The sequence below is a fragment of the Mytilus edulis genome, chromosome 4 (assembly GCF_963676685.1).
Source record: "Mytilus edulis chromosome 4, xbMytEdul2.2, whole genome shotgun sequence".
Lineage (NCBI taxonomy): Eukaryota > Metazoa > Mollusca > Bivalvia > Mytilida > Mytilidae > Mytilus > Mytilus edulis.
The window spans coordinates 63214053-63227669 of record NC_092347.1 but is presented as its reverse complement, the minus strand read 5'-3'; the positions used below and the strand labels follow the sequence as shown (position 1 = coordinate 63227669).

Here is a 13617-nt window from a genome sequence, read left to right as displayed (position 1 = left end):
AAATAATGGATCTGTTCAAGGGAGGCAATTAAATACAATGACACATCAAAAGAACTTAATATCAACACTGCATTTAATTTCCAGATGCTTTGAAGATTCTAATTGGTCAATATAACCAAGTCATTAATCTATGATAGTACTGCAAACTAATGCAAACCCACAGGAAAGATTATTTTTTTTTAAACCCTTGCAGACAATTGCTTGATGTTCCATATTCATTATTCACATGTTTCCACATTATATCAACTATTCTTTCAAACATTTTTTACCTTTGATTGTTTAAGAAAGAAAACCCAAAACATATCCTGTGCTTGCATCAACTTGCACAAATAACTATTAATTCAGAGCCTGAACATTTTGCCACAGTTGATATTTTTAATTTTACCTGTTTTTTTTATTATCATAATTTCGGGTTTAGATTTGAGTTAGTATCCATATCACAATATCATCAGCTACAGTTGCTATATGTTGCACTGTTAAACCACGGCCCTAGGTTAGTGGAGGCTTGCAAACATGTTTAACACACCATCTGTATATGACTGTCCAACATCATGATATCATTGGTTGCCGTCTATCATGTTGTTTTTCAGGTGTTTTTTTTACATAAATCAGGTTGTTGGTTCTTTCATTTGAATAGCTTAATATAATGCCATATAAGGGATGCTCAATGTTGATTGCCTTATTGAACATCTAGTTGCTCAAATTATCATTAAAGATTTGTCATTTGGCACTCCTACATTATGCTTTCACAGCAATGGCAATATTGTTTTACTTTTAAACTGTAGCTTTTAAGCATGCATAAGTTGTCATTTATGGAAGACGCCCGCGCCATAGCGGGTCCGTGACTGAACTAAAGTACAAACACCTTATTTTATTTGTATTATCCTCTGATTAAGTCGTGCTTGTCATAAGGTGCACAGTTTTCTCTGCTTTCAATATCTTGCTGTTTGAACCTGTCCTGGTTTTCTGACAACAACCGGAAAGATTGAATTTATGTGTGATTATGAAACATGTATATAGCAAATCCTTAATACACTACTTGGTGGTGCGCCTCTGACAGGGGCAGAACCTACAGAGTAGGTAACAGGTAACAGTCGACATATACTATTGGTATCAGTATTCATGGTATTGGGATTCAACCTAGAACTTACTGAGCATGCACGAAAGTGCATGATAAACAGACCGATAAAAGTCTCAGAATCTGAATATTTTCTAAAAAATGGGTGTTTTCTGTTGAAAAAAAATGTTTCAAAGACAAAGGAAGTACCAAACACTACATTTAAACATGATGATGTCATATCACAAATATATCCGACTTTGTATGGTGTCAGTGGAGTTGTGGCTCAATGACATTGGTCTCTTCCTATAGTAGAACATGTATATAGAAGTCAACATTTTGTTAAACATTTGGTTTTGGATTTGGATTAAATAAACATCAAATAAAAGTATGTCATTTTGTATTTAACAAACATTTATAATTACATTCATACATATAATTTCAGAAACTAAGAATTAGCTTATTTAATGTCTGCGTGCTTCATTTCTGTGGTTAACAGCTGTTTTTGAACTAACATGAGCATAGTATTCTGCAAAATTAGGTTCCACCCATCTGCCCAGTTTATTGTAAAAAACTGGTTCTCCATATAAGGTACCAGTTTTCCAATGTGGGACATTTTTCATCAGTTCATTCTCTTCATCTCTGACTTTCCTCCAATGCATCATTGTACTGAAAACAACATTTGTATATTTGTCAATGTCATATTTCAAAAAATCAGAAATTGGACCTGAATTTCGAAGTTTTGTTTTGAATGTTTTCCTAGCTGTTCAGGGCCTAACCTAGGATTTTGGAGAGGGAGAAAGTGACTTCTCCTACATGTCCTATAAGAGAGTAGACAGAAGTGGTCAATTTCTTGAAGAATTGAATTTCCATTTCCGTTTAAGTCGGGTTTTTTCCACTAAAACAAGGAATTATTTGAATCTGGAATAATTTTGAATTCTGGAAAATTGATTAGAAATGTATGATGAAATCTAACCCAACTAAATAGGATTAGCCATGCACGCATGGCTAAGGTTAATTTTATGCTCACTATCATTTCAGTATGAACTAACTAACCCCATTTAGCCTGCACGCATGGCTAACCCTATTTAGTTGGGTTATTTTTCATCATAAATTACTTATTAATTTTCCAGAATTCAAAGTTATTCCAGATTCAAATAATTCCTTGTTCTAAGGAAATTTGGCTATATAAGATCCTCTTGTTACAAACAAGATCAATGCTAAGTCTAGACATCCTACTCTAAATTATGTACATGTTGTTATTGCTTGACTTTTTATATGTTTAGTATGAAGTCCATTATCATTGAACGTGTACACATTTTTGTTTAGTGGCCAGCTAAAGCACGCCTCTTGTTGCATGATTTATCGCTGTAATGAAGACACATTGGTGGCCTTTCGTCTGTTTTCTACTCTCATATTGGGTTGTTGCCTATCTGACACATTCCCCATTTCCATGCTCAATTTTATATTGGAGCATTACTGATAATTCCTTTTCACAGAAGCTAAGAAAACGTTTACGAAAATTTTTCCTTGTACAGTTAGTACAAATGTAAGGTCAATCTCCTTTGTACATAATATGGACAACTTTACACATTACAGAAATTTTGTCTATATTTGAATAAAATTTTGCAAGGAACAGGTAATAATACATTTATCTTCAACTTCAAAATACCTTCTTTGTCGCTCTGCAGCAATGAGTGGTTCTACAGCAAATCTAGCATCATTCTGTTCCACCCTTCTTAATCTGAAAGAATTAATTAAGCAGTCAAATATTGTGGATTCATTAATATTCATTGGATCCTAATTTACGGTAAGTGGATTTTGTGGGTACAGGAGAACCACAAAATGAAATGTTCAACGAATTACATATTTTCCAAAGGCATGATTCAGACTTTGCCAAAACCAAGAATTTGAATATACACAAATATGCAAGTTTTCCTCAATCGAAGAAAATTGGTACCCACAATAATAAATGAATCCACAGTACCTACTTTTTCAGATTTAAGTTTAAAAACTGACTTAATTACAAGCAGAACTGGTTCTCACAAACTTTATGCAAGAAGCTGTTAGGCCCGCTGCTCATCTATTTAAACCGCAATAATCTTTTTGGTCTAGAAATTTAAGAGCTTCTAAACTTTCAACCCAATTTTGACTGTCCATGCAGCTATTTTTCAAACATTGCAGTATTTGATTTAGGGTAAATTAAATTCAGAAATTATTGAGATGTTTGAAGAATGATTAAACCAGGTGCTCCGCAGGGCGCAGCTTAATACAACCGCAGATGTCAAACCCTGAACAATTGGGGCAAGTATGGACACAACATTCAAGCTTGATACAGCTCTGAATTCGGATTGTGATCAAATTTTTGACATAATATAAGTTTCTGACACAAAACAAATGTCAAGATCTTACAAATCTATTGCACAATATTGTGCAATTAAAGATTTTTTCTTCAAACTTTTCAAAAATTTGGAATTTGAGAAATTTGGAAAAAAAAAAATTAAAAACTACTACCACCCCTTCTTTTTTTGCAATTAGTCCAAAACCTGACATTTTTTTATACATAATTTACAAGAAGTGTAAGGGAGGTATATCTGAACATTGTATGTTAAATGTTTTTGACTTACCTCCCTTACACGGTTTTTAAATTGTCTTAAATGTCCGTTGACCAGTAAAACCTACTTTTTCCCCCTTTTTTGCCCCTAATTCAAAAAAAAATTTTGAGCCATAATCCCCCAAAGTTAATATTAACCATCCCTTCATGGTAAGGAAACTTGTTAAATAATTTCAGAGAGATTCATACACTTGAACACAAGTTATTGTTTGAAAACTGCAAAAATGCTCATTTTTGGCCCCTAATTACTTTTCTTAACTATTGAGATCATAACCCACAAAATCAATCCCAACCTTCCTTTAGTGGTGTTGAACCATCTGGTAAAAATTTATAGAGATCCATTGATTACAACTTTAGTAATTGTCCGGAAACTAAATGCGTCTTGGGACGACGACGACGCAGACGACAACGCATACAACGACAACATGACAGCATTATACATCGCAAAAAATTTTTTGCGGTCGTATAAAAAATGCAAGATTTATTATTTTGATTTCAGGAAATCTGCATACAAGTATATGTATCAAATATGAGTTCTTATTATTGAGAATATTCATCCTGCTGCATAATTGGCATTAATAAAGAAAACATCAAAATATGAATAATTTCTGAATTTATAGTACCTTCTGAAGAATGTTTGCCTATCTGTTTCAAAATAACAAGCTTTTTACAAGACTATGTTAAATAGGTTGTATATAAATAAAGGAACTAAAAAAGATGTATATCCTACTGGTGATTGACAAAGAAGTTGGTTCAATTTGGTAATGAAAGATTGCGATGCTCTCAGTAAAGTATGTGTTTGGTCATAAAATGTGAATCACTCATCTGATAATCATGCAAGCAATCTGAACCCAAGCACAAAACTTCTGACTATAATATATATAAATTATCATATATATACTTTAGGCTGAATATAACTATGAATTAGACTAAAAGTTTATTTCAAACTCAAGTAAATTTGCCAAATTGATAGTATGATAACAAGACTTCATAGTCTACTTAAGACATAACTATTCAACCCTTAAGAAATTGTTTTATTTACACAAATATTTATTAATCTTATTGTGGATCTTTCCTGTAGCATTATATTATTTCTGAAGTATTGTAAAATGTCAGGAAGCAAAATTTGTTCTGTAACTTTATCTGTCAAAAATAATGACAAAAGCAACGTATATATGTGGTCTGACAATAGCAACATTGACTTAAAAAAATATGCATTACTGTATATACAAGAGGGTGTAACTTTTATAGGTAAACAGACAGAAAGTCACAGGACAAAAAGCCACAAATTTTATAGGACAAAAAGTCACAATATAATTTGTAAACAATTTTGTGAATATGTATAGATATTCAAATAATTTCTTCGTTTTTTTACATTTATAAGTACCAAATCACTTTGACATTTTGTTATCATAACAATTATTTGATCATATTGATATTTATTGAATAATTTAAAATACAAAGTTGTTTCAAATATAATAGTTCAAGAAAAAAATCTAAAATTTATTTTTAAAATTAGTGTTTTCTTGTTCAAAGAATAGTTATCTCAAAACTGAATTTTTGCCTTTTCGTCCTCAACTTTTTGTCCATGACTTTTTTACCTACGGCATGATTGGTATGAAGACACCTGTCACAATGACTGATCTCGTGATTTTTACTTTTTTACAATCCATACAGGCTACATTATTGTAATGTTGTGACTGTCATTATATGACAGAAGTATATTTTTTGTACAATCATTAATGTACAATGTACCTGTCCCAAGTCAGAAGCCTGTAACTCAGTGGTTGTCGTTTGTTTATGTGTTACATATTTGTTTTTCGTTCATTTTTTTATATAAATAAGGCCGTTAGTTTTCTCGTTTTAATTGTTTTACATTGTCTTATCGGGGCCTTTTATAGCTGACTATGCAGTATGGGCTTTGCTCATTGTTGAAGGCTGTACGGTGACCTATAGTTGTTAATGTCCGTGTCATTTTGGTCTTTTGTGGATAGTTGTCTCATTGGCAATCATACCACATCTTCTTTTTTATATTATCTATTGTGGACATCAATATTTGAATTTTGAACATATTGACAAAACTATTCAATGCAAACATAAATTATGTTTAAAGATTAATTTGTTTGTAAATCTTTTGACAGAGGATTTTGAGAACATAAAAATAAAAGGAATGTATGAATAAATAAACTTCAAATCCATGATTTCACTGGAATTTTGTTGATCACTATACTTAAAACTTCCATAAATCATGAAAATGTTAAAATAACTTTGCTCAAAAGATTAATATGAACATGATGAACAGGCATATAATCAAGCAGATTTGTTACATGATAAATATCAATTCTAAACCATACCTCCATATTTTTCTTGTTTGATAATAGGAAACTACTCCAAATCCAGTGAAGCCAACCAATCCTGCTAACTTTATAAATGCTAAAAAATGATTAAAGAAAATATATATAAGTTTGACAGGAAAACTTGAAAAGAAACAACAATCAGATTGTGAAAGGCATTCAAAATATATATCAGGCCATAAAAAAGAATAGGTTTGTTTGCCCAAACCCTACCTACCCAGAAAAAAGCTGACTACTCAAATTCTTTTATTGTCCTAATTTGAAGAAGTTTTTTTTTAATCAGATAAGCATGAAGACTAATAAACACCCGATGCTTCAATTTCTTTAAAAAAAAATAAAAAAAAAACCACCTACCTACAGTTTTGTACCTACCCACTGTCTCAACCTTGGGTAGGGTTTGGACAAACCAAAAGATTTTTAATTCTGGTCTTATATAAATAAAACAAAATTTGGTATTTTACCTCCTGTTTTTTTTGTAACATAGAACAATTCTGACCTACATGTTATTACTTAGTATACTGTAAATTCAGAATTATTACTTGCATTTACTATTGCTAATTTGTCATTTTAGACTAAAATGCTATTTCAATATTTGCGATATTAAGGAAAATTGCGTCAAGTTTTTTAATTTCATGAATTTCTTCTTCCTTAAAATCAGTTGCATCCGTCCCGGATATAATCCTTATTTTCATTGTAATAATGTAACAAAAGATAACATAACTATCAAAGAATGACTTATTACTCTCCTCAGTCAGGGGACTTATTGATATAAGTCACTTATTTGAGTAGTAAATTTGTAGTCTTGTCACAAATTGTGATTTTGTAGTTTTACCAAAATTTTAAACACACAGGTTTAGATAATATCTTTTCATCATTAAAATTGAAAAAAATAGACTTTTTGCTTCTTTTAAGTAGCAAGGTTTATGCCTTTGATGCTATCAATTAGCTGCTAATTCTATTTTAGTTGAAAAAATTCTATAATTTTGGCTTAACATAATGAACTGATACTTTCTTAACAGATTTTTCCCAGCAGTGGAAGTATTTTTTCCTGTAAGTTTCATCTTTCAGATTATGTACATTTTGTACATTTTGGAATAAAACTCTACTGTTCCCGATCAAAATTTCACTGGTCAGGGGTGTTGAAATGAGTGGGGGTTATTAAAATAATGATACATGTACTTAAAGAAGTGATTTTTGGAAAGGAAATTGAGGTACAAATGTATCTAAACTATTAAACGAGAAGACCTCATTTTTGGTGTCGTTTCTCTTCTTTCCAGAATAAATTAATCAACACGCCTCTGTGTCCTATAGGTACAGTGCATAGTCGCATTTGTCATCCATTCATATGATTATTCAGATTGAGTTATTTTAGGAGAAAAACAAGAAAAAAGGCATCCGGATATTGTCCCGTCATTGTACGAAATTTTAAGTCAGATTAGACTTCCGGTTTGCGTTTTTCTGTATACTTTGAACATACATATACATGTACTACGAATAAAGTGTATTTTCAGAATTTTATGTGCTATCATTTTCAAGTTTACTATCCACGGCGGTCACAGAGTTTATTAAATAGAGAGGGTCTGTATACTATATCAATGATCACCATGGATCGATTAGTAAACTTAGAATTGAAAGTAAATACGCTTTATTTATATAGTAGTGAATGTTCATAATATACAGATAAGCGCTAAAATTATTCATGTGAACTTTTGATACTTTTTCTGAAATTCTTCAGTCATTAAATCATTAAATCTTTTACAAAATTCATTGATTACATAAAAAAAAGAAGATGTGGTATGATTGCCATGTTAAGACAACTCTCCACAAGAGACCAAAATGACACAGATATTAACAACTATAGGTCACCGTACGGCCTTCAACAAAGAGCAAAGCCCATACCGCATACTCAGCTTCAAAAGGCCCGAAATGACAATGTAAAACAATGCAAACGAGAAAACTAGTGGCCTTATTTATGTACAAAAAATGAACGAAAAACAAATATGTAACACATAAACAAATGACAACCACTGAATTACAGGCTCCTTACTTAGATAAATGTTCATAACATACTAAATGTATGTTCATATCAGTGGCGGATCCAGAAATTTTCATAAGTGGGGGCCCACTGACTGACCTAAGAGGGGGCCCGCTCCAGTCACGCTTCAGTGATTCCCTATATAAGCAACCAATTTTTTCCCAAAAAGGGGGGACCGGGGCCCCCTGCCCCCCCCCCCCTAAATCCGCCTCTGCATATTGAAATTTATAGAAAACCAAAAATTGGGAACTTTGGAAATAAAGGTGGAGGGTAAAAAAACATTTTCCTGTCCCCAATAACCTATGACTTATGATACTTTTGCTGAAATTCTCCAGTCATTCTGTATTTTACAAAATTCTTCCAACAACACTTTACATGTACTTTAAACTACGCTCTGAATGCCCGCGATTTCGCGGGTGTGTTCTAGTAATACTTAAAACAAGTGATTTTTATGTCATTATCCTAGATTCAGTACAAGGTCATCACCTGAAATGACCCGGTCATCCTATCAACACAGATGTTGGTTTTGATAATTTTAGCAACATAATTAGTCCCTGGATCATTAGTGTTCTATATTTAAAGTACAATAAAATTAAATCACTCTTTCTAGTGATTAATTTGTACTACTTAAATAAGTGATTAATAAAGAAAGACAACCCTTTCTTCCAACCTTTATGGACATAATGTTACTTGAATTAGTGATTTAGAAAATCACTCATTGAAGTAAGTCCCAGGCTTAGGCCTTTTCAAAATTTGATAGATATTGATTGACAGCAATTGCCAATGAAGACTAATTAACTGTAAACACCAAGTGTGATATGTATATAAGAAGAGTGTGAATAAATTATGGCAATGCAAATATCATCGGCTGTTGATGTGAGTTTAGTACTTTATATAACTTTATATATGGCTATTAGCGTAACGGTACCCAAATTGCACCTATTTAGCAAAAATAGCAGCGGAAATCTCACAAGATCTCCTAGAGACTAAACAATTTGTATTTTTATGATTTGATACTATATGCATGTCTTTCAACATAGGTAAACATATTAAGATATACACAAAACGTTCACGATATTTATCAACAGATGAAGTGTTTACTGAAAAAGCAAAATGTACCGAAACGTCATCAAAACGTCTTCTTTTAAAAATTAGCAAATACATATATGTTTCAAGTATCCATTTCTTAAAAAAAGAACCTGAGTAGGCATGGACCAATATCCAATTGTTCAAAACATTTGAAAAAAATAAACAAAAGCTTTGTTATTCGACTTTTGTCGATGCTAATTTAAGCATGGATGCATTTTGGGTACTCCTCATTACAGAATCATTGATGGTTTGGAGGTTAGTTCAGGTCAATTTTTCTATGATTCCATATGAATTGAAAATCAAATTGGTGTACCTATATAATAAAGAAGGATACAGCTACAAAATAAACACAAAATTGAAATTTTTGTCTTGATCATAAAAAAACGTAGTTGAAAAAACTATCAAAATAGGTGCAATTTGGGTACCGTCACGTTAAATGTATTATCATCAAATGATCAAGATTATAATTAGTAATAAAAAAGCAGGTGAAGAAATTGTTTAACCATGTACTGTGTGGGTCTACGCAATCCTTAAAATTTTCATTAGACAGGTACACACACAGAGTAAGTTTTTGATGGCAACACCGTCATATTTTGATAATACTTTAAAAAGTCTTTATGTATCGGTCTATTTTTGACATTGTTCATGTCATTTTGGTAACTGGTAAAAATCTTTGAAAAGATGTATATCAGTGGACTAGCCTGGGTCCTGGCTCAATCTGTGATCATAAATGCATTGTTGAACTGAATCAGAATCACCAATAACTGAATTATAATGACGATTTAAAAAATAAATTTGATTTATTCAGGTGTGTTACCCAGGCTAGTCACGAATACATGTTTACTATGACTACATTAAAGCATTTAATAATACCATTTCCTTGTTTAGGCATTAGTTTTTCATATTGTATCGGCTTGTATCCCCCAGGCGGGGGCATATCTTGAGTGTACCCGATCCTCGACATCCTCGGAGACTCCAAAATTTGGAGGTCGCAAGGGAGATAACTGAAGGCACATATAGAATATCTTGACCAATTTCGGACCAAGCAAGTTTTTAATCCGTGTAACATTGAAATTAAGCAAAATAAAACAGTCGAACAAGGACATTCAGACAGTCACTATTGATTTTATCAAATATTTTCTTTCTAAACCAAAGACTATGAGTTAATATTCTAGAAAAAAACTGAAGTGACCAAATGTCCTATAAATGGGATTTAGGTCCTGTAGAATTTTTTTTTTAATTTCTTACTCTTTCAATGCAGAAAAATATGATTTTTATATAGTCTTTACATGGGAAAAAAAGTTCCACCGCTGTTAAAATCTTTTCCTTTCAGCCAAAATTGTTAAAAGTTGGTCCTTTAAAAGCAGTCAACTTCCCACCACCTATTTTTATAGGTATCAGGTCCGTTCGCGCCCAATATACTTTCGCACCCTACACGTTCGAACCTCGCATGTTCGCATCCAAGGTCCGTTCGCACTCTACACGTTCGCGCCCAATTTTAATTCCAATTCCAGTTTAATAGTTGGAAAATCATGATGGTTGTTTTAATTGCTTTCGTGTAAATACTGAGGTATTTATAACTTGGTATGAGTAAAGAGGGGGGATAGGACCTTTATCGGGACTCCGGGATCGGGTGTTTTTAAGCTCGGGATTTCGGGATTGACCCTTTTGGGATCCGGGAATCCTTTTTTTCGGATTTCGGGATGTCGGGATTTGCTTTATTTAAATTCGGGGCCTCGGGATTTCGTTTTTTCAAGTCCGGGATTTCGGGATCAAGACCCCTCCTATCCCCCCTCAGTAAAAGATTTTAAATGAAAAACACAAAAGATAATTGTTTTTAACAGCTTGGTCCCTTTGATCTGAAACAATGAAACAATAAAATATAGCAATACACTATTATAACCAAAACATGATAAAATTTATTCAACACACCAAAAAAGAAAACGTAGTCAGAATCTCACTTCATTTTGAAACAAGTCAATGAAACAAAGTTATGCAATACACTAACCAAAACATGATTAATAGTAACTTATTCAACACAAAATAAAACGTTGACAGAATCCCACTTTATTTAGAAAGGAATATTATTTTTTTTAACAATACACTATCCAAAACATGATTAAGATTTATTCAAACCACAAAAAATGCTGTCTCATTTTATTTTAAGACAATGAAAACACTTATACTTATAAGAATACTACTTGCCAAAACTTGATAACAAAGTTATATTAAACACAAAACCAATTAAAATTGGGCGCGAACATGTAGGATGCGAAAATGAAAGGGGGCGAACATGAGTGGGTGCGAACGTGAATGGGCGCGAACGAACCCGGATTCATTTTTATACCACACCACATACTCAGGATGGATTCAGCCATTTTAAAAGGGGGAGAGGAAGGGGTGTGTCAACCAAGATTAAATGGGGAGTCCAACCATGTCAAAATTCAAAAGCATTGATTGTAAAAAAAATGGGATGAGTTCCAACCCATGACCCTCCATGATCAGGAGGATGATATCTAGGATTACATTATTATTACAGAATATATGCAATAAATGCCAAAAAAAATTGGTGAAAATTAACTTTAAAAGGCAATAACTCCAATAATGAGTTAACTTAAGTTTCAGCTGTCATTTTTTTTCATAGATCCTGTTGAACTTATCATTTAAGCCATTTAAAGTTTCTATCTATTTATTATATTATATAGCTTTTGAGATAAAAGGCAACAATGTGAAAAAATGAAAAAAATATTTATTAAAGGGCAATAACTTCATATAAGCAGTAGACTAAGAATTTCAGTCAAGTTTGATCATGTTTTGCTGGTCATTTTTTTGCTAGTTTTTATATATTTATAGCAATTTTCAAGAGAACTGACAATCAGCCATGTTTGTCAGCAAGCCAGGTCATTGGACACAATTGTATACTTCATACCCCATTGATGATTGTGGCCAACTTTGGTTAAATTTGCTCCATAGGCAGTAGTTTTAGAGAAGATGATTCCATAACAAAACAAGATGCAAACTCATTCCCAATTGACCTATACATATGGAAAAAGTATTGCAACACCTTGATTTTTTAAAACTTGAAAAATCAGCCTCTTTTTTTAGATGAAATATAATAAAATATATGTATAATATTATTGAAACATAGTTAATGATAACATTGGCATTGAAACGAACAAAAAAATATTTGAAAAAAAAATGATTAATATAACCACAATTTTAATAACAAAATCAAGGGTTTTTGTACAAAAAAATGCATTTTACAACTTTTACTGTAGTCGAACTTTACAATGTCAGACATTTCAAAATTAATGTTCAGATGACTGTTCACATCATGGTTGTTCGTTTTACGCCAAAGAATTAGTGCTTTGTAAGCAGCCTCCATTCAAACAGATAACCGCATCTTAACGTCTTCTGATTCCTGCCATAAATCAACTAATTTGTTGCTAAGGTAGCAGCAACCATTTCTGATGAAGGGCATTGTTTATTTCATGATGTGTTTGAACTGGGGTGTCCTTTCGCGCACTTTCCGCCCAATAGTGTCCCAAATATGCTCGATATGGTTCAAATCCGGGCTACGATCGGGCCAAGTAAGATGAAACGAATTCCATTTGAACATTGGATCTCCCTCCGTGATGCTAATTTCCAACTTTGGCAAGCTCTGCACTACGTGTCATACGGAAAACTGTGTGTCTGTTTGTTAGCAAAGGTCTCCGAAATGGTCTTGTCGCACGATAACCAGTAGCGATGAGTCGATCTCGAACAGTTCTTGCTAGAAGGCTCCTGTTTGGCCACCGCTCTCTTTTCAGGATTGTCCTGTATGCAATGGGTTTCCTTCTGACCAACCTTCATTATACTTGATTTCCCCTAGCAAATGATATAGGGGGTCTTCATTATCTTGGAAGGTCTTTAACAGCGTTTATTGCCTGATTTTTATTCTCAAAACGACGAATGGTGATGACCAACAATATGTGCAGTTGTTACAGCTACATCCCTGCTTCTCTTATGCTGATAATCTGCCATCTTGCTGCAGTTAAGAGTTGTCAAGGACCCATTACAAGGTGTCAATCACATAACTTTAAAAACTTGGTTATTTAAAATGTTGAAAACAATGAGGATGAAAACATCTGTTTTGCTGTTTACGGGTACAGTAGCTGCACGTGCAGATAAAAACTTATCGAGTCGATATCTATTGATGAAACTCATGTGATACTTAAATAATGTTTAACTAGTTCTATTTTAACAAATTTTATCACAAAAAAATAAAGAGTGTTTTTTTAATTTCAATTTCAATTTGGTGTTGTAATACTTTTTTCCATGTGTATATATATGCAATATATCCCAACAATGAATAGTGTTTGTTTAAAGTTATTGTATCAGGAGTAAAATGAAGGAAAAACCATTAACAATGAGCACCCTCTAGAAACTAAAATCTTGAGCACTATTCTTGAAATTCTTTATTGTGTGA

The 13617-nt window shown here is 32.6% G+C and overlaps 1 protein-coding gene across 1 annotated transcript; it reads right to left on the bottom strand.

Annotated features, from left to right (window-relative positions):
- Window positions 1-1440: 1440 nt before the first annotated feature.
- LOC139520187 (NADH dehydrogenase [ubiquinone] 1 alpha subcomplex subunit 13-like) lies at window positions 1441-10178 on the bottom strand. Its single transcript, XM_071312659.1, has 4 exons — window positions 10023-10178; window positions 6026-6104; window positions 2730-2801; window positions 1441-1726 (listed from the first exon to the last, which is right to left on the bottom strand). The coding sequence occupies exons 1-4, from the start codon at window positions 10111-10113 to the stop codon at window positions 1522-1524; spliced, it is 447 nt and encodes a 148-aa protein (XP_071168760.1). The 5' UTR covers window positions 10114-10178; the 3' UTR covers window positions 1441-1521.
- Between the last annotated feature and the right edge of the window lie 3439 nt (window positions 10179-13617).

Coding starts and splice junctions, on each gene's coding strand:
- LOC139520187 (XM_071312659.1), bottom strand. CDS start 10,113: ATGTCGAGGATCGGGTACACTCAAGATATGCCCCCGCCTGGGGGATAC. Junction 6,105..10,022: donor AATGCCTAAACAAGGAAATG/GTATTATTAAAT, acceptor ATCATTTTTTAG/CATTTATAAAGTTAGCAGGA. Junction 1,727..2,729: donor GCTGCAGAGCGACAAAGAAG/GTATTTTGAAGT, acceptor TGTTGTTTTCAG/TACAATGATGCATTGGAGGA.